Source organism: Brachyistius frenatus, unplaced genomic scaffold (assembly GCF_029030835.1).
Source record: "Brachyistius frenatus isolate BFR_SWC_R1_liver_20210118 unplaced genomic scaffold, ASM2903083v1 Contig_117, whole genome shotgun sequence".
NCBI classification, from domain to species: domain Eukaryota; kingdom Metazoa; phylum Chordata; class Actinopteri; family Embiotocidae; genus Brachyistius; species Brachyistius frenatus.
In genome coordinates, this window is record NW_027210716.1 from 598,904 (window position 1) to 617,488 (window position 18,585).

The 18,585-nt window shown below is 40.7% G+C and overlaps 2 protein-coding genes across 3 annotated transcripts; both read left to right on the forward strand.

The window, feature by feature from the left end:
- Positions 1-451: 451 nt before the first annotated feature.
- Positions 452-6,964, forward strand: LOC138629504 (V-type proton ATPase catalytic subunit A-like). The gene is made up of 15 exons (XM_069713245.1): positions 452-589; positions 1,149-1,257; positions 1,941-2,069; positions 2,267-2,481; positions 2,569-2,706; positions 2,787-2,938; positions 3,177-3,339; positions 3,508-3,616; positions 3,787-3,909; positions 3,998-4,112; positions 4,468-4,531; positions 4,668-4,871; positions 5,419-5,513; positions 5,870-6,041; positions 6,187-6,964. The coding sequence occupies exons 2-15, from the start codon at positions 1,176-1,178 to the stop codon at positions 6,277-6,279; spliced, it is 1,854 nt and encodes a 617-aa protein (XP_069569346.1). The 5' UTR covers positions 452-589; positions 1,149-1,175; the 3' UTR covers positions 6,280-6,964.
- Positions 6,965-9,608: 2,644 nt separating this feature from the next.
- zdhhc23a (zinc finger DHHC-type palmitoyltransferase 23a) lies at positions 9,609-17,367 on the forward strand. 2 transcript variants are annotated; one of them, XM_069713319.1, is made up of 5 exons: positions 9,609-10,207; positions 11,190-11,328; positions 12,675-13,310; positions 14,075-14,251; positions 14,910-17,367. In XM_069713319.1, the coding sequence occupies exons 2-5, from the start codon at positions 11,210-11,212 to the stop codon at positions 15,181-15,183; spliced, it is 1,206 nt and encodes a 401-aa protein (XP_069569420.1). In that variant the 5' UTR covers positions 9,609-10,207; positions 11,190-11,209; the 3' UTR covers positions 15,184-17,367. The 2 variants fall into 2 exon arrangements, with proteins under 2 accessions (XP_069569420.1, XP_069569421.1); XM_069713320.1 differs by having other exon boundaries at positions 14,084-14,251.
- Positions 17,368-18,585: the final 1,218 nt, after the last annotated feature.

An 18,585-nucleotide genomic window follows, 5' to 3' on the forward strand; every position in this document is an offset into this window, starting at 1 on the left:
TGGCATCGGCAATGCGTTGTTCAGACATATCAATCATCCTCTGACAGCATTAAGTTATTTTTAGATTATTTGTATCACAATTGGAGCTGATTATCCTATAGGGAGATGCCATTCTCTTCTATTGGAATAAGTGTTCATAATTTCCATTATGAAAATTATAAACACTTAATTTTCCTGTTACACTGTCAATAGTTAATATAAAAGGTGGTTATTTTTCGGCTAAAATGGTGAAAAGCTGCAGCCAAAAAGCTTAAAATATCAAAGTTTTAAAGATGGGCGATAGTACTTGGTAGAAGTGGGTGAACTTTTCCCTTCTGTCCAGCAGAGGTCAGTAACGCGCCTGGTAGAAGTGTTTGGACAAACGGAACCTATCGTCGACTACGAAACTGTCGCGTGTCAGACGCCATTTTGGCTCTCCAGACAGCTGACTACGTAACCACGGAGGAAGCCAGTTGAGCCACAATGGGTCTGTTTTTTTTTTTTGTCCCCCCCCCTGTGACGGTCCGGTGCTCGGCAGGTTGATGAATACAGTGAAGCTCCTCCTCAAAGCCTGCTACGACAAGACCTCACGACTCCATCTCGGTACAAGGTAAATATATCTACGTTAGTGCCGAGAGGTTGTAGATTCATGACAGTTTCCCTTCCGGTCTTGGGCCAAATCTTTTCGTTTTATTTAATAATCGTTTATTTATCTTAACCTGCGTACAATGACGATTAGGACAGCTCATGCTTGGTAGCTAGTCACCTGACTTGTACGCGCACACGCACAAATCAGCTTTCCTCTCCACGTACGCGTGTAGTAACAAACATGATGCGACCATCTGTCTGACGAACATTTCCTCGGCGGTGTTGTTGTTGTTGTTGTTGTTGTTGACTTGCTTTGCCTCCTCGATTGAAAAGGAAAACATGAAAGGTTTCGCAGCTTTAAGCTCGAGTTGGCCTGTGAGCTGACACTGCTGGACTCGGTCATTCATTCATCAGAGAAACCACACAACCACGTAGTTCACCTGATTCTCTGTCATTGTAACGTGGGGAGCTGAAGAGGGTTTATTCTGTAAATGTTGAAGGGTGTTAAAGGCATGTTTATGCTGAATCTATCGCGTTTATATGACTTGAAAAGCACGTGCGCTTCTTAATTATTCATCAAGGGACTTTGAAGGACAGAAACCATCGAGATGAATACCTCAAAACTTCCCAAGATCCAGGACGAGGAGCGAGAGAGCCAGTTTGGATTCGTACATGGAGTTTCTGGACCAGGTCTGGTTTATAATCCTTATCTTTGCATGGCTGGATTACGTGTTAAGCATCAGTGTTGTTGTGTTTTATATTGTGATACTGTTATATCGTGTGATATTGTAGATTCTCCGGAAAGTCAGTTTAGAAACTGCTTCAAAGTAAAACTACCAGATGGGGAAGTTTTCGCCAGCTGGCAAGTTGAGCAACTTCCTCACATGATAAAAAAAAAAAAAAAAATCTCAGTGGAAAAATGTGTTTCGTCTCCTGTGTGTATATTTTCTTTTCACCCAACCTTAAGTGTTTTTGTTTTTTTTAGAAACGGCATGTTTATATCCAGGTTTAAGTCCCTCTCTGTGTAAGTCCAGGTCATGCTGGTAACGACAAAAGCATAGAGCAAATATTAAAATCACACAATGTTTTAAATAAAATGATTCACATGTTCATCCAGTGATTTGCCTCCGCGTCAGGTAATATGTAAATAAAGCCACTTTACTATAAGTGTACAGCAAAGGATTTGTATATAAGCGTACACTTGGTGGTTTTTACGCTTTGTAAGCGATTACATGTCTTACCATGGTTTTAATGCAACATTTCTCAAAGCTGGTTGATTATTGTGGCAACATATTTGCAAATTCTCTATGTAACTTGTGCAGCAGACTTCTGCAGTTTTCTCTCTCGGTCTTACAAACCCGTTTCATCGACAGTGGTGACGGCTACCGCGATGGCGGGAGCAGCCATGTATGAGCTGGTTCGTGTCGGTCACAGTGAGCTGGTGGGAGAAATCATCCGTTTAGAGGGAGACATGGCAACTATCCAGGTCTACGAGGAGACGTGTATCCTTTCTGCTGCCGCGTTACTTCCCTTTTTAGTTAAACATGTAACAATCCCCGTCATGTTGTTGTTTTTTTAATAAAAAAAAATCGTTAACATATTAAATGTTGCAAAAGTTTTGATTTTGGAGCTGCTTCACATTGTAAATGATGTCAGAGATCTCGTGATTTGTTTTATTTCCTTTAACTTCATGCCACAGCTGGTGTGTCTGTCGGTGACCCTGTCCTTCGAACAGGGAAACCCCTCTCTGTGGAGCTGGGACCGGGTATCATGGGCTCCATCTTTGACGGTATCCAGCGTCCACTGAAAGACATCAATGATCTCACTCAAAGCATCTACATCCCAAGAGGAGTGAACATTGGTGCGCTTAACCGAGACCTCAAATGGGAATTTACCCCTGGCCAGAGCCTTCGGGTAAGACGATTCATTTTCAGTTCTGTGGTCTTGAATGTCTCTCCTCTTCAACTGGTCTGACTTAATTTCATGGGATCCCGTCTCCAGGTCGGCAGCCACATGACAGGCGGAGACATCTACGGCATGGTGTATGAAAACTCCTTAATCAAGCACAAGCTGATGATTCCACCTCGCAACAGAGGCACCGTCACCTACGTGGCCCCACCTGGAAACTATGACATTTCTGTGAGTGTTGCTCTTAAAGCAAAAGGCTCTTCTGTTTGATAAAAAACTTCAGCGGATTTTCTGATCTTGTTTGTGTTCAGGATGTTGTTCTGGAGCTCGAATTTGAAGGTGTAAAAGAGAAGTTCACGATGGTGCAGGTGTGGCCAGTACGACAAATCCGCCCGGTAACGGAGAAACTACCTGCCAATCATCCGCTGCTGACTGGTCAGAGGGTTCTGGACGCACTTTTCCCGTGAGTATTCGTCTCAAGAAAAAAAAGAGGCATTCACTTGTCCTCAAAACTACCACTGTTAAACAACTGACTGTTACTTGTGGAGGCAGGAAGTACTTATGTCCTTGTGGCATCATAATATATTTATCAAGTGAGTGTTCAACTGGTGACCGTTCACGCGTGTGGAGCAACTTATTTTCTGCTGTGTGCTAAAATCTGTAAGCTGCAAACTAAGCTGTTCGACCTCTGTGCTGCGTAGATGTGTGCAGGGTGGCACCACTGCCATCCCAGGAGCCTTCGGATGTGGAAAGACGGTGATCTCGCAGTCTTTGTCCAAGTACTCCAACAGTGACGTCATCATCTACGTCGGCTGCGGAGAGCGTGGAAATGAAATGTCTGAAGTGCTTCGGGATTTCCCCGAGGTTGGTGGAGGGACACAATTACTTTTGAATCTCTTTATGCTTTACAAAAAAAAAACATTTGAAGAGAAATAAATTCAACAATTCTTGAAATATTTGTTTAAGCAGAAACTGTTCCAAACAGCACCAGTGTTCACTTTGCATAATGTTCACGCCGCTCTTGCTCCACAGCTTACGATGGAAGTCGACGGCAAAGTCGAGAGCATCATGAAGAGAACGGCACTGGTTGCTAATACTTCCAACATGCCTGTAGCTGCGAGAGAGGCTTCAATTTATACAGGTAACAGCCAAATTGTGTTTTAGCTGCGGCTACGTACATTTTTATAAACACATATATTTTAAAAACAGCAATGTATTTTTTTTTTACAAGTAGTGTAAAACTATAGTCGGCACTGAAAATGCATTTTGTTCTGATTGGAACCCATCAAATTGAACAATTCACCTCTGCAGGGATCACACTGTCTGAATACTTCCGAGACATGGGGTACAATGTGAGCATGATGGCCGACTCGACGTCTCGATGGGCCGAAGCTCTGAGAGAAATCTCCGGAAGACTGGCTGAAATGCCCGCCGGTGAGTGCACGGGGCGCGTGTTGTTTACGTGAGCTTGTAAAACGCCGTCAGACGGCCGATAAGATGTTGTGAATGTCGTCGGCTGCAGACAGCGGGTATCCTGCTTACCTGGGCGCCCGACTCGCCTCTTTCTATGAGCGCGCTGGACGTGTGAAGTGCCTGGGAAACCCAGAGAGAGAAGGCAGCGTCAGCATCGTAGGAGCGTGAGTTGAGTTTTGTATATGCAGATACAAACAAAAAAATTTTTAACAGCATTAAAATGTCTACGCTTTTCATGTTTTAGTCCGAAAGAAATTTAAGACTGACGTGGAAAGCTCATCTTGGTAACCTTATTTTGTCTCTTCATCAAGTCTCCTCCTGATGCATGTTGTATGATTTTAAACTGCTCACTTAAAAGGGTTTTTAACATCAAGACCGAATGATTAGGTTTACTTTTTTTTTCCTTTTTGAAGCAATGTGATATAGTTAAAAAAAATAAAAAAAAAAAAAAAAGTCTGCAGCCTGTAATTTGTCAGTTATTAGGCGGATTTTTCATTTAATTTGCCGACTTCCTCTTAGTGTGTCGCCCCCTGGTGGAGACTTCTCAGATCCTGTCACCTCAGCCACGTTGGGAATTGTGCAAGTAAGCAATGGGGGCCGACTCCTCAACCCTTGGATATGTATATATATTTTACTTAATTCACCTTGCAGTCATTTTTTTCTTCCTGTCACACCTTCCTGAGTGTGTGCGAGTGTTTTAGTTTTCTTCTGCGTCGCAGGTGTTCTGGGGGTTGGACAAGAAGCTGGCTCAGAGAAAGCACTTCCCCTCTGTAAACTGGCTCATCAGCTACAGCAAGTACACACGAGCTCTGGATGAATATTATGACAAACATTATCCTGAGTTTGTCCCTCTGCGTACAAAAGCGAAAGAGATTCTGCAGGAGGAGGAGGACCTGGCTGAAATTGTGCAGCTTGTCGGAAAGGTGAGGCAGGTTAAGATAATGTAGGAGGATTTGTGGTGGGAGAACTATCTGAAGACCTGGGAAATGCAGAGAAGTGACTCAGATTACGGCGGCTATAAAGAAAAACTTAATGAAAACTTAAAGAACTTTAATGAGAGTTGCGTTGGACCAAAAACTCCACTTATTAATTGCTCTATTGTTGAAAATTCACATAGACAGAAAACAGTGTTTTTGTATAGATGACAGGCTGCTGCTGCCGCCCTCAAAATGATTGTTTTCCTGAGCTATGTTTATATATGTATATACAGTATATGATCTGTCAATTACAAGTTTGTCCTGATGAAAGTCAGAATATCGAAACGCCTCTAACAGAGTGACAGCAGCCAAAATGTAATTTATAATTTCACATTTAATATTGTTAGTATTTTTGTTCTGAATGGACTCGTTCTTATAGCTAGTTAAGAGGTACATTTGATGTGTGAGATGTGTTTTATTCAAGTGGCCTCAGTCAGAGCTGTAGAATGAATCGTTGTTAGACTGTAAAAAGATCTTGTTATTTTCTTCACAGGCTTCCCTCGCTGAGTCTGATAAAATTACTCTAGAAGTTGCTAAGCTCCTTAAGGACGACTTCCTGCAGCAGAATGGTTACACTCCCTATGACAGGTGAAAACAACTCACAAGTGAATATGAAACCATTTTCATTTTTTTTTTTTTTTTTTTTTAAGAAGGACCACACAAGAATGACAAGGTAGAAAACATGTCTCAAAAATACAGCCATGAGCTACAGCAAAGCCTGAATGTGCAGAAGCTACACGTCTTAGAAACGGATAGATTTTAAGACATCAGGGGCTTCCTGGGGAAACAATAGAAAAAGTATGTGGTCTATTAGTTTAACATAAAGCAAGGATACAACATCATTCACCTGTAGATATGAAGGGACATGTCTGTAAATAGTTTTCCTTTTACGTGATGATTATGTAACCTGTGAACTTCACCCATTCTTCTGGCTCAACACACAGGTTCTGCCCCTTCTACAAAACAGTGGGCATCCTCTCAAACACGATAGCTTTTTACGACATGGCCCGACACGCAGTCGAGTCCACAGCTCAGACTGACAACAGAATCACCTGGGCCATGATCAGGGAACACCTGGGGGAGATCCTGTACAAGATCAGCTCCATGAAGTTCAAGGTACAAGATTGTTGCTTGTTTTTAGGTGGAGGGGGGGGGGTCGATCTTTTTTTGTTCGTCGGTTTTGTTGTTTTTTTTTTTTTTTTTTTTTACCGGTCAGCATAAATAACTTCCGCTTCCCGTTTACGTTCAATTGATTCTTCAGGACCCTGTGAAGGATGGTGAAGCTAAAATCAAAGCAGACTGCGCCCAGCTGCTGGAGGACATGCAGAACGCCTTCCGGACCTTGGAGGAATGAGTTTCCTACCTCTCGGCTCTTCTCCAAAATATCCAAAAACCCCCAGTGCAGTGTAACATAGTGCAGATTAATTGGCCCGTGTTCTGAATGTCTGCCTCAGTCATGTGACTTTGTGTTTTCCCTGGTGTTTATGTCCCCAGAAACATTCCACAGTGCACAAATTTGCCTCTTAGTTAGTTGATTTCGGACAACTTTCCTCGTCAGAAACGGTACTGGAATGATCTCGGTCTCGTCAAACCATCGTCCGCTCTGCAGGTACAGTGACACCGTGTCTCAGCCCTTAACGTAGCGCTTACAGATCACTGCGCCATCATGTTGTGGTCAAAAATCAATGGGCCCCAATCAGGTGCTGCACTTGCACTCAACTACTAGCTACAACCAGGAGTTGAAAAGGGTGTTTCTTTTCCTCCAGATGTGACGGTGGTCAGCGCAGATTATTAATCAAACGGGAACATGCACACAAATAAAGGGACGGAGGCACCGTGACATCGGAGGGTTTAAGGCTTTCTTCCACCTCTTGCCTCTTAAGTGTGATGGTGATGTTGTGGACTATATACTTGATGTTATGTACAAAAATGTGAATGAATGAATCTTAGTTTGTGTTGTAACAGATGTGTCACTATTATAAATATATATATGGTACATTATTGTCTCCAAAAATAAATGTAACAGAATGACTAAAGTTGATCGTGTCATTAAGATTTTATTGATCATATTGCTAAGAATTATTTAATATTTCTTTTTTAACTCGTGGCAAGTTGCTTATATTTGTGTCACTGCATAAAATAATTCATAGTATCTCGTTCAAAATGTCCCAATTTTTTTTTTTTTTAAGTCTAGAAATTCGCAAACTGAATTTCATAAGGAAACTTCTCTTAAACAATTTCCCCTCGGGGATTAATAAAGTATATATCTACCTACCTACCTTCTCGGGAGACGTGACTTCATGAACCCAGTGACATGAAGGACCATCGACTCTAGATGGCGCACATGCGCAGCTTGAATGCTGCAGGGTGAAAATGCTTTCAGATTTTCTGATCTCTTGAAATCTAATTTTCCCCACAATTACATTTCCAGTAGCTTAACAGACATTAGGAAACTACATAATACTCTCCGTATCAAACACTGTCACGCCATATTACGTGTCTGCTTGTTGTGACATTTCTTTGAAACCAACCATGACTGAGTGATGTATTTAAGTCCAAAACACGGAGGTTGCGCGGTTCACCACATGCAAATATTCTAAATGTGCATTATTTTAGTCTCCCTAAAATTAGTTTTAACATATTTGAGCTATTCAAGCCTGAGTCAATCACAGTCAAAAGTCAAGATTGTTTAATTAAATCCTTTTTTTTAGTAACCATTACATTTTCTAAAAAAAAACAACCTGAAAACTGTAATTAATATTACTATAGGTGCAACAACCAGCATTGTTAATCATTATTTATGAAGAATGTGACACTCAGCTTCTCTGCTTTGCCAGCACTGTGTGGATGTGGTTCGAGCTGATTTGATTGACAGTGGCCAGTAAAAATGAGCAAACAACCCCTCACCTGCTGCTAGATTTTGATTGGTTCATGGAGGTGAGATGTCCTATTTCTAACAAATCCCACCTACATCTGGTTGATGAGAAACATACAGTACTATACAAAAGCAAATAGAGTGACAGATCGCTTTTAAACAGAAATATGGATCAGTAGAAAGTAACACAACACCAAATAAATTAAAGTAGCTCAGCTGTATCTATGACATACCACATTATAAAGAATATACTAGAATACACTTTAAATATAACATAATATATGATGTATACATGTGTGCAAATGTGTAGAGTAGTGTAAATCCACCATGGAAATGGGTTCTTATCCATAATGCAGTTTAATGAGGAAGGCATCTGATTGGTCCCAAATTAATTCTAAAATTTCTGAAAGCCTTCTCCCTTTACGTTTGGTGTCTAAAACGTTCACAGCGTTGTGCATATGACAACGAGATGGATTGGACAGCTGCATCATCAAACCTGTTTAGTCCGTTGACTCGTCATGCTTTGTTCTGCTGCATGCTGCATCTCTGCATTTAGTTTGCTGATGTGTAATCTTCAGCATGTGCTGCTGGTTCAGTGTGTTGCCCCAGCATTAAATCCTCCAAATTAGATTAGAGCCGCTATCTCAGGTTCCGGCCTCCATTAAGACTAATGGAAGCAACAACAAAAAAAACGCAGTAGCAAGAGCAGCATCTTTTCTCTGCATTGATTCAGTCCAATCAGAGTGCAGACATTAAGGCTTCCAAACATACCAGCCTTTAGTTTATAATGCACCTGCTTCTCATTCTGGTTTTCTCTTAAATTTGTAATGACTGATAGGCAGTGTGTGTGTGTGTGTGTGTGTGTGTGTGTGTGCGTGCGTGTGTTAAGATGACATTAACAAAACCATAAATGGCTTTGCTTGTGAAAGTGGGGGTTCCATCTCCTGTCAATCCATGTTTTATTACTTCCTTCAAATGGGGAATACTTTCTGCCTTTGTATTGTTGGGTCCCAAAGAAAATCGGATGGCAAATTAATTTACTTAGTACGGAGTCATTAATGGATATCTTGTCTCTAATATCAGCCAGCATGACTTCAAATGCTGCATCGGATTTCAGACGGACTCCTCGTGAAATTCACGGTGTTCCCTGCCCTGCCAGGTGCCAGTGTGCTTTCCCATTTCACTGAGCTGTCACTTCTTATGCCCAGTTTTTAAAAAAGTCTTTCGGCACAATGTGGCCCAAATCAAACACTAATAATCCTTGCTGCTTCTATTTCGCTGCGTCTGATCTTTTATTAAATGCTATTCGCTGATACAGTGAAAAGAGCGGCATATAGAGTAAAGGCTGGATTTAAGCTCCTGCGTTGGAAAATCAGCTGTCTGCTGAAGTGTTCATGAGCAAGACCACGTGTGGGGCGGCTGATGTGTATTTGAGCCTACGAGCTCCTGCAGGGGTGGGAGGTGTGTGTGTGTGTGGGGGGGGGGACTTCCCTTACCACATTGTCACTGCTGGTATTCAGTGTTGTCACAAAGACTGTAATGCAGAAAAACACAGGGTCGTATTAACATCACCACAGGAGCCTGCCAGTGTTTCCTCTGATCATGCACACATCGCTCTTCTAGAGTTTTCTGTGCGTGAGCAGCGAGGTCAGGTTGCCTGTGGGAGGAAATATGATCCCAGAGGGTGGGGCTGCCCCGTGGATCATCCCTCACTCCCTCATCTATGAGTGCCTGTCATTTTTCTAATACATACACCCTCGTCCAGGTCAGTGTGGATTATCAGGGCTGCTGTTGCAGCTTTTGAACACCTCAACATAGCCCCTCAGCTGTGGAGCGAGGTATGACAGGCTCTCTGACTCTTTCAGCCAGTTGAGGTAGCGCCTATATTTACCAAGCATGCCAGTACCATTCAAATCTAAAATGGTAACCGATTGAAGCTTTAAAGTAGAAGTAGTAATGTCAGAGTACGACTTGTGAACTATTTGATGGTACGAGGGAGCGAGAGAGAGTCTTTGGGAAAGTGAGCTGGCAGATGCAACACAATATCAAACCACTTGTCAGGAGGAACTCAAGTTCTGTTGGGACACTTCCACCATGGGAATCCAAGAAATGAAAACCATCTCACTGCACTGATTCGGTGTCGCCGCAGCACCACCACAGCAGAAACATGCCAATTTCCTTTTTCAACACAAATGACAGATGAGAAACGAGGCTGCTCTTTTCATTTTTTCTTCTGCCTCAGTCACTCACAGAAGGATTTTTGTTGACAAGGGTCATCTTCTGAATCCCTTTCTTCTTCATTGTCTGCTGAAGATCGCATAACTTTTGCCTGGAAACAGTAAATCTGATCTCTTCAGCCAACAGCTTTTGTGATTGTTTTTTTGTGTGTTTTTTTGGGAAACAAAAGGTAAGTTAACAGAAAAGATTTATTTCTACTTTTCAAAATGTGCCAATTAAGACCTAGAAAAACCAAATAGTGTTAGCTAGGCTGATTGTGCAAAATGGTGATTTACTATTAGTTGCAGTCGGACTCAGTGTCACACAAACAGTTAAATTAGAAAACAAAACTAACAGACAAACCCTGACTAAGATTTGTTTTTGTTCATTTGTGTATAGATGCGTGTCAGGCTCTGCATTACTAGGCTGTAACCCCTCGTACCAACCAGTCTATAATAATAACTCACACTGACAATAACTCAAGTGCATCTCAGAGAGTTTAGGTCTTGGGTTTGCTGGCCCAGATAGTTCGTCCTTGCGGACACAGTGGCCTTGTTTCAACCAATTACATTCAAAGCTCTTGGGGATGTGTAATTATGAAGATTATTAGTTTTTGTAACAAAAAGATGATCTTTTAGAGAGTTGCTAACGCAGTTTAAGTCCAGTACAACTTGCTTTAGCCTTTATACTACTTTATAATTATTGTCTGTCAATATAAATATTTTTTTACATCGTTATTTGCGTTAAAAGTATCAGTAACATATTGGTTTTTTTTGTTTCTTGCATCTTGGACACAGCATTGTATTCATTCATGTGTAGTTATTTTTGTCGGTCACATAAGTCTCCTGTAGCCATGATATTTGTGCATATGTGCGGTTTTATAAATTGTCACCTAGAGATAGATTTACACCATGATCTGAATTTTGAATTTGTCAGCGTTCATCATATCTGGAGAAACAGTTAAAGGACAGTTAAGTGAGCTTGGATCAAATCATTGAGTGCATGTAAATTGTGGAGTCTTGCAGGGCTTTGTAAACAAAGGAATCAGTCAAATCTTTTTGTTCAGACAGGTTTTTATTGTTTGTGGTAGGATTACCTTTTTGTGTTAAAATATTTTAAAATGTACAAATATGCAGCCGTGTAACTCTTGGCTTTTTGTGTTGAAACGACAGCTTGTGAACTTGAAGCCATTATGAAATGGGAGAAGTTAAAGCCTCCAGAGCCAGATGACCCTATGTGTTGCTGTGAATGTGATAGCTACCAGTACGGATGTTACTGTGACTGTGAAGATTTGGATGAAGCCTTTAACAGGTATGGAGGGTGAGAAGAAAAAGGTTTGGCACTCAGAATATACTCAAGTATTGCAAAATCATTCACATACAGAAGAAGCAGTATTTTAGTTAAAAGACTGCTCTCAGTAACAGTCACCAAAAAAATTCCAAGGCTGGATTACATCCCAGAGAGATGATATATAAGAATAGATTTTCGTAAATTAGATTATTGACTTTCTGGTGAGCGTTAGATTCGATTGATTTCTCTCTCGTGTCTGTCTGACTGAAATATGAAGCTACAGCCAGCAGCTAGTTCGCCAGCTTAGCATAAAGACCGGAAATAGTCCTGAGATCTCGGCTGGTTGCCTGGAACTGTCTCCAAGCCAAAAAATAGTGCAGAAAATGTGTCATTTCTACCTTTACTTTTTCACACAAATAATAAATAAAAGAAATGTGATGTGTGAAGGAGCCTTACATACAGTATGTTGACTGGCAGTTGCCTGGCTGCAGTTTCTTATAAAACTGACCAACATGAAAACTTTAGGAAACAAAAGCTTCTATATTCCCAAAAAGTCAACTTTTTGCTTTGATGTGACACCTGAATTACTATATACAGCGATCATGAGGTCCTGTTCTTTACAGGGGCTGTACAATAAAATATACACTTGCATATTCCTTCATAAAACTTTTGTATATTTACATAACCATGGATCTCAGAGTAGCATCAAGTATACACAATGCCCCTCCCAAAAGGGTTAGTCTGGTTTTGATTATAAGACGAAGAAATTCCTAATATTATATTATATATATTTATACTATATATATATACACTTCACAAGACCTCATATTTTCCCTATTATGCCAATACAGCCTGTAGTCAATGTGATGGAGATGAGAGGGTTGCCATTCCTCTAGTCAGCAAAATGACCAAAATGCATTTGCCTTGTTAACATGCCCCCCACCCCCCATCCCCCTCCATCCAGCAGAGAGAGTGTGGGGGCAGAGCTGTTGTTAAGTTCAATACATTAGTCCAGTCTGCCACTGATCCTTTACTTGACTGATGTCTGTTTATGCAAGTAAGAATCTATGAGCTCGACCACAGCCTTGAAATATCAGTCACCTAACTCTGCTGTGTATTGAGTTGATAAATGCCACTATTGCTATGATACTAATCACTAAGTGTGACTTTGAAAAAGACTACAGTATTTCATGAAAAAAAAAAATCTACTAATGTGAAATCAAAATCATTTATTTAAGCTCGTACTGAAAAATGTATGCAGCACAAGCACATGAATTTCCCCCCAATGAAAAGAGCAACTGTATCAGTCACTTTTAGAATTACAATCGTTTGTAAAAATATGACTTAACTGCCATTTTTCTCTGTAGGTGGCTGAAGGACAAACCATGTAAAAGCGGCTGTCAGTCTCCTGTGTTTGGAGCCGTGATCGACAAACTGGAGATCTCCATGATGCCAGCCCTGCTGCTGCTGCCTCTCCTGCTGAGGGTTGCAGCGCTGCACTACCTGCTGGGCATCATCATCCTGACAGCTCTGCCCGGCTTAGTGCTCTGGTACTACTACGCCACGCACCGAAAGAAGAGGCGCACCCTCTTCTTCCTCACCCTTGCACTCTACTCTCTGGCCTACATGTATTACCTCTTCATCACAGAGATCTTACCTCGTGGGGACGTCAGCCAGCTGCAGCTGTGTGCTGTCACCACTGGAATGATTCTCACTATAGTCTCTCTTATTCACACCAAGAGAGCCCCGGGATTTGTGACCGCCTCCCTACATAAAGCACACACTCACAGTCAGGAGGCTATGAAGGACTCCACACACCTTAATGGATCGGTCCAGTCAGCTGCCTCTTCCTCGGGGACATCAGGAGACCTGCAGACAACAAAGGAGGCCCCGACAGCAAAATGGAGCAGTTGTCCCATGTGCAAAATAATGCGACCCCCCCGAGGAGGGCACTGTCGAACCTGCGGATCATGTGTGCAGCGTCTGGACCACCATTGTATCTGGTGGGTCTGACTCAACGTACATATGTATATAGTTCATATGGGGCCTGTGATCCACTTCTAAGTGAGCTGTACTGTGCATTCACAAGACAACATGAAAATGAAACCTGAATTATGATGGATTCAGTAACTGAACTTACACACCAACAGTCATATATGTCCAACATAAACGCCACTTACCAACTGTTTTTCTTCCACTGCAGAGAAACAAGGGCTGTGTTCCACTTACATACTAACACTCACTACTTTTGAGTGCATAAGTGCGTTCACTCCGTCAAGTACAGAAACATGCAGTGCACTAGAAGTACCCAGATGATGCACACAAAACGGTCCAACAATTGAGCATGAAATGATGGACACTTCCCACCTCAAACCAGACATAACAGCTAACAACTCGGAGCAACAAAAAGGAGGACAGGACCATCGGTGAATAGCGCTTTAACAGCATATTTTATATAAATTTACTTGTATGCTTGGGCTTGCAGAAATACCCCCCCCCCCTTCTTCCACTCTGCAGAGCAGACAGCTAAGATCTGCTTGCGTCTTGGAGTAAAACAGTCAAAAAGTCTGGGTTCCAACTATTATCATTTAAATAGAGCACACGATCAAACGAGAAGGATGATTGAAGTGTGATTGGGAAATAACGTAATCGGAATTATGCAATCGTAAAATGTAAAAGTAAAACATCATTTTACAGACAGCGGTATGTGTTGTAATGTGTTGCTGCTTTAACCTGCTCTGACTGGTACATGGTCTTGTGTGTCGAGGTGTTGCAGGATAAACAGCTGCGTTGGACAGGCCAACCATCGCAGTTTTCTGCTCACCCTCTCTGTGTTCCTGTTGACGTCTCTGTACGGGATCAGTCTGGTACTTCGCAGCCTCTGTCCTCGAGAGTATCTGATGACGGCTCTCTTCAACTGCCCTGGCGTCTACAGTCAGTCGAGGTACAGCACCCTTTAAATGTCTGCATGTGAATGTCAAATTTCATGTAAGAGTAGATCACAAGTCAAAGTGGTAAAAGAGTTTAAATATAAATATATGTATATATATATATATATATATATATATATATATATATGTAATATCCAGTTTGCTATTGAGGTGGATCAATGAACATTTTCTATTCTACATTAGTGCAAATCATTCATAGCATTTTCTACTGTCTCTTCTTTCACACACTTTTAGGAGTCCTGTTTTTCTTTTTGTGAAACAACGGAAAGATGATTTTATTTTGAATTAAATGATTGACTCGCGACCTGTTTTTATAAGCTGTTAATGTAATTTCAAACTTAAGCCGGAGCTTTTGGAACAGTTGCCAGATTGTCAAAACAAAAACCCCTTTCATCTCTACATTGCTGCAATGAAATCCCTTTTATTCATATATTTACTTCCCTTCTATATTTTTACTTAGACAACAGCAGAAAAGAAGGAGGAAACCTTTTCAATTCCCTCCTTTCTTCTTTAAATTGTGCCATATTGACTGTATATGAAGATCAGCTGTCCAGCCAACATTAGAAAATAAAATGCTGCACTTGCAGATGCATTTCAGACATGATATTATGGTGCAGTAATGTTCTATTCGTTCTGTGTTTACGTCTCCAGCACAGCTCTTTGCTTCACCTGCGCCTGGTACAGCAGCATTGTTACAGGTGGGCTGCTTTACCTGTTGGTGACACAAGTCCTAAACATCAGCTTCAATGTGACGGAGCGGGAGGCCCAGCTGGCTCTCAGGAACAAAACGGGCCAGAGGCGCCTGTGGGGACTCGTCATCGACACGGGACATTATTCACGTGGCTTCTATCAGAACTGGGTTGAGTTCCTCACCATGGCAGATGCTTCAGGTTCTCTTCGCGCCAGCCTCACTGACTTGGTCTAGTTTCACTTCATACTTTCTAATTACATAATGATTACCCACATGTGTGAAGAAGTCCATCTCATATGTCTTAGGATATATCATGACTTCCTTTTGTTTATGGCATTCCAGACGATTTAACGATGCATTTGCAGGGGGAATTCAAAGATAAAAGTCCTCAGTGCATTGATACATGTTTTGGAGTTTGAATTAATTAACCTTGAGACAAAAGGCTTTAAGCACTGTACACATTTTCTGAACTGACCAAAAGGGAACATAATTCATTCTGTGACTGAATTCAAAATATTTCAGCTGCATGTTCTTTAAAAAGGCAAATAAAAACGACTTCAGTTCAACGAGTTAAAGTCAAAGAAGATCAGCCGGGTTTTAAGGCAATAAAGCTCATTATTCACTGGAGAACAAAATTGGTGAACTGGAGACATCTTTGCCCTTTTTTAGAGCCATTATGGCCTTAAGGTGGCGCCAGAGGAAAGCCTAAGAGAAAGTTCTAATCCATTTTTATATTTAGTCTATGGTTTATCTTTTGTACTGGGGTCACTTTAAGGCCTTTTCATACATAACTTTTCAGGCTTAGCCTGCCTTAGATGCCTTCAGTTAACACGACTGCAAATTTAACCTGTTAATATTCTCATGTGTGGCATATAATATCAAGCACTGTGTTTGCATAGGTATTCTGAGTTCATTGAACTTCAAGAGCATCCCGAACACATGCTAGAAAGAGCATCTATCGTATCCCAGCGTTTTTATAAAATGTCATTTTAGACTGTTCACTGGATGCAACAAAACGGGCATGAAGAACAGACACAGACAAAATCTGACCCCTGTGATTCAGAAATTCCTGGAACAGCTTCAGTTGTTTTTATAATCTCTTTCCCCCCTGTCTTAACTTAGTATTCTCTCTGTTATACATTGCATTACTGATTATTAATTTAATGGTGTTTATTGATTGTTTTTTTCACAGTGCCAGTGGTCCCCCTTTCACACTGCTCAGACCTACAAATTTGTGTTAACCTGAAGGCAAAAATCCAGGCCATTGCAATGTACAGTAGTTAAATCTCCATTCCCACTCATATAGCATATTGCAAATGGAAAACTGAACAGTGTTGTCTATGTACTGTCCTCTAATGTCAAGATTCCAGTTTCATTCCCATCTTCCACTATTTACCATTATCAGTCCTCATAATGCACATCTTGGCTGGAGTAAATTAATCAGGCTGTTTAAATCAATAAATTTTGTTCCTTTAAAACACTCTGCAAAAGCTTTATTTGGCGTCTCCGCTGCCCCAAACTTCAGTGCCAGCAACTTTAGAGTCACAGAATGAATAGTCTTTACTGTGGCGCCACCCTTAGGTTGATCTGCGTGCTTTTCCCGCCACTAATGTTAATATTTAGTTCAACCTTTATATTGGCATCACCCTGAACATTTTTTCACACTCAGGCTTGCTCAAGATGAGGCCCACAGGCAAAACCACGACATCAACGTTATCATCTTATCAGCACATTCAGCAAATTAATTTCACAAGATTATAATTTTCCCTGACTGGTGTCACCTTGGGGCAAAATAAATGTATAGTCTGACTGGTAGGGCTGTAGAAATATAGAAGTTGTATACAGTATGTCATTACATTTGTCTTTTTAATATTGTTTGTGGCTAACGGTCTTTTAAACTGGACATCCGCTCTTCATCATTGTATTGAGGTACGTGATGAAGCTCTCTGACTGAGATTAAAAACCAGTGTGCAGATAATAATATTGTTTTCAGCCTTAACCTTCTTTCCTATAAAGTGCATTTCTGGTATTTTACTGTCATTTCCCCCAAAAGATTCCTGTGTATTCATTGACTGTACAGTATGCACCGTATACAAAATATTCAGTCATAAGACGGGCAAGCCATACATTTCTTTTTCAGGGTGCTGAGCTAAAGTTGTGAGTTAATATCATTCATACTGTAATTACTACAGCATAGAGAGAGAAATTGTTCACACCAAGTTTGATATAGTGTTGGTGAAAAGAATTGCAGAAGTCGCTACAAACTGGTTGAGAAAAGTAACTCACATTGTTTGTCAGTATATAGAGTCACTTGTTTATGAACTGATACAAATGTGTAACACATTTCTTTTGATTTCGGCTCTTTTGTGACTAGAGGTTCTCGGAATAATGTGCGAACACTCTCAAGGTGGAATAACAGTAGGAGTTCCTCGTTTTACCATTTTGCCAACATGGCATGAATTCATTTTCAGCCCATCAGAACTATAAACTTTCTGAAACTGAATCTTTGCAGTTTATTTTGGCTTTGGCCTCTGTGATAATTCACATGCAGATTACTTATAAAGTATATTTCTTCTACAGACTTCTTTTGTATAACGGCATGGCCTTAACACGCAGTTATAAAATAATTTTCTTACGCAACGTTACATAAAATATTTAACATGAATTCATTTTCAGCCCATCAGAACTATAAACTTTCTGAAACTGAATCTTTGCAGTTTATTTTGGCTTTGGCCTCTGTGATAATTCACATGCAGATTACTTATAAAGTATATTTCTTCTACAGACTTCTTTTGTATAACGGCATGGCATTAACACGCGGTTATAAAATAATTTTCTTACGCAACATTACATAAAATATTTGGCATGAATTCATTTTCAGCCCATCAGAACTATAAACTTTCTGAAACTGAATCTTTGTAGTTTAGTTTGGCTTTGGCCTCTGTGATAATTCACGTGCAGATTACTTATAAAGTATATTTCTTCTACAGACTTCTTTTGTGTAACGGCATGGCATTAACACGCGGTTATAAAATAATTTTCTTACGCAACGTTACATAAAATATTTGACATGAATTCATTTTCAGCCCATCAGAACTATAAACTTTCTGAAACTGAATCTTTGCAGTTTATTTTGGCTTTGGCCTCTGTGATAATTCACATGCAGATTACTTATAAAGTATATTTCTTCTACAGACTTCTTTTGTGTAACGGCATGGCATTAACACGCAGTTATAAAATAATTTTCTTACACGTTACATAAAATATTTGTTTTTTCAAGCAGAAAAGCACAACCTGTTTGAACTGCCCAGGTATGTAGGGCGGAGGAATCAATGTGCTGTGGCACGTTGTCTGCCTGTACTTCAGGACAGTACTGTTTCCAACACATCACAATATTTAATCTCCTCCTTCCCATCATCCTGGAGTCATGTAATCTTTCTACAGCGGTGGGTGAAGTTCTCAGATCTTTTGCTTTACTGAGTAGAAATGCTGCATTCAAAATGTTGAACTTGCATAACTACTGCAGTGCCAACGTTGCAACACACCACACTTAACCTCTGCACCTGTTGGGCACGAACACCTTGAAGCAAATTATCTGCAATCACATAAACTGTTTTAACTCTTACTTATGATAAA

What these genes read in the sequence shown, in the direction of transcription:
- LOC138629504 (XM_069713245.1), top strand. Translation starts at nt 1,176, where the DNA reads ATGAATACCTCAAAACTTCCCAAGATCCAGGACGAGGAGCGAGAGAGC. An exon ending in GTTCTGGACGCACTTTTCCC is followed by an intron (nt 2,939 to 3,176) that starts GTGAGTATTCGT and finishes TGTGCTGCGTAG; the next exon opens with ATGTGTGCAGGGTGGCACCA. An exon ending in CCACGTTGGGAATTGTGCAA is followed by an intron (nt 4,532 to 4,667) that starts GTAAGCAATGGG and finishes TCTGCGTCGCAG; the next exon opens with GTGTTCTGGGGGTTGGACAA.
- zdhhc23a (XM_069713319.1), top strand. Translation starts at nt 11,210, where the DNA reads ATGAAATGGGAGAAGTTAAAGCCTCCAGAGCCAGATGACCCTATGTGT. An exon ending in TTGGATGAAGCCTTTAACAG is followed by an intron (nt 11,329 to 12,674) that starts GTATGGAGGGTG and finishes TTTTCTCTGTAG; the next exon opens with GTGGCTGAAGGACAAACCAT. An exon ending in CTGGACCACCATTGTATCTG is followed by an intron (nt 13,311 to 14,074) that starts GTGGGTCTGACT and finishes TTGTGTGTCGAG; the next exon opens with GTGTTGCAGGATAAACAGCT.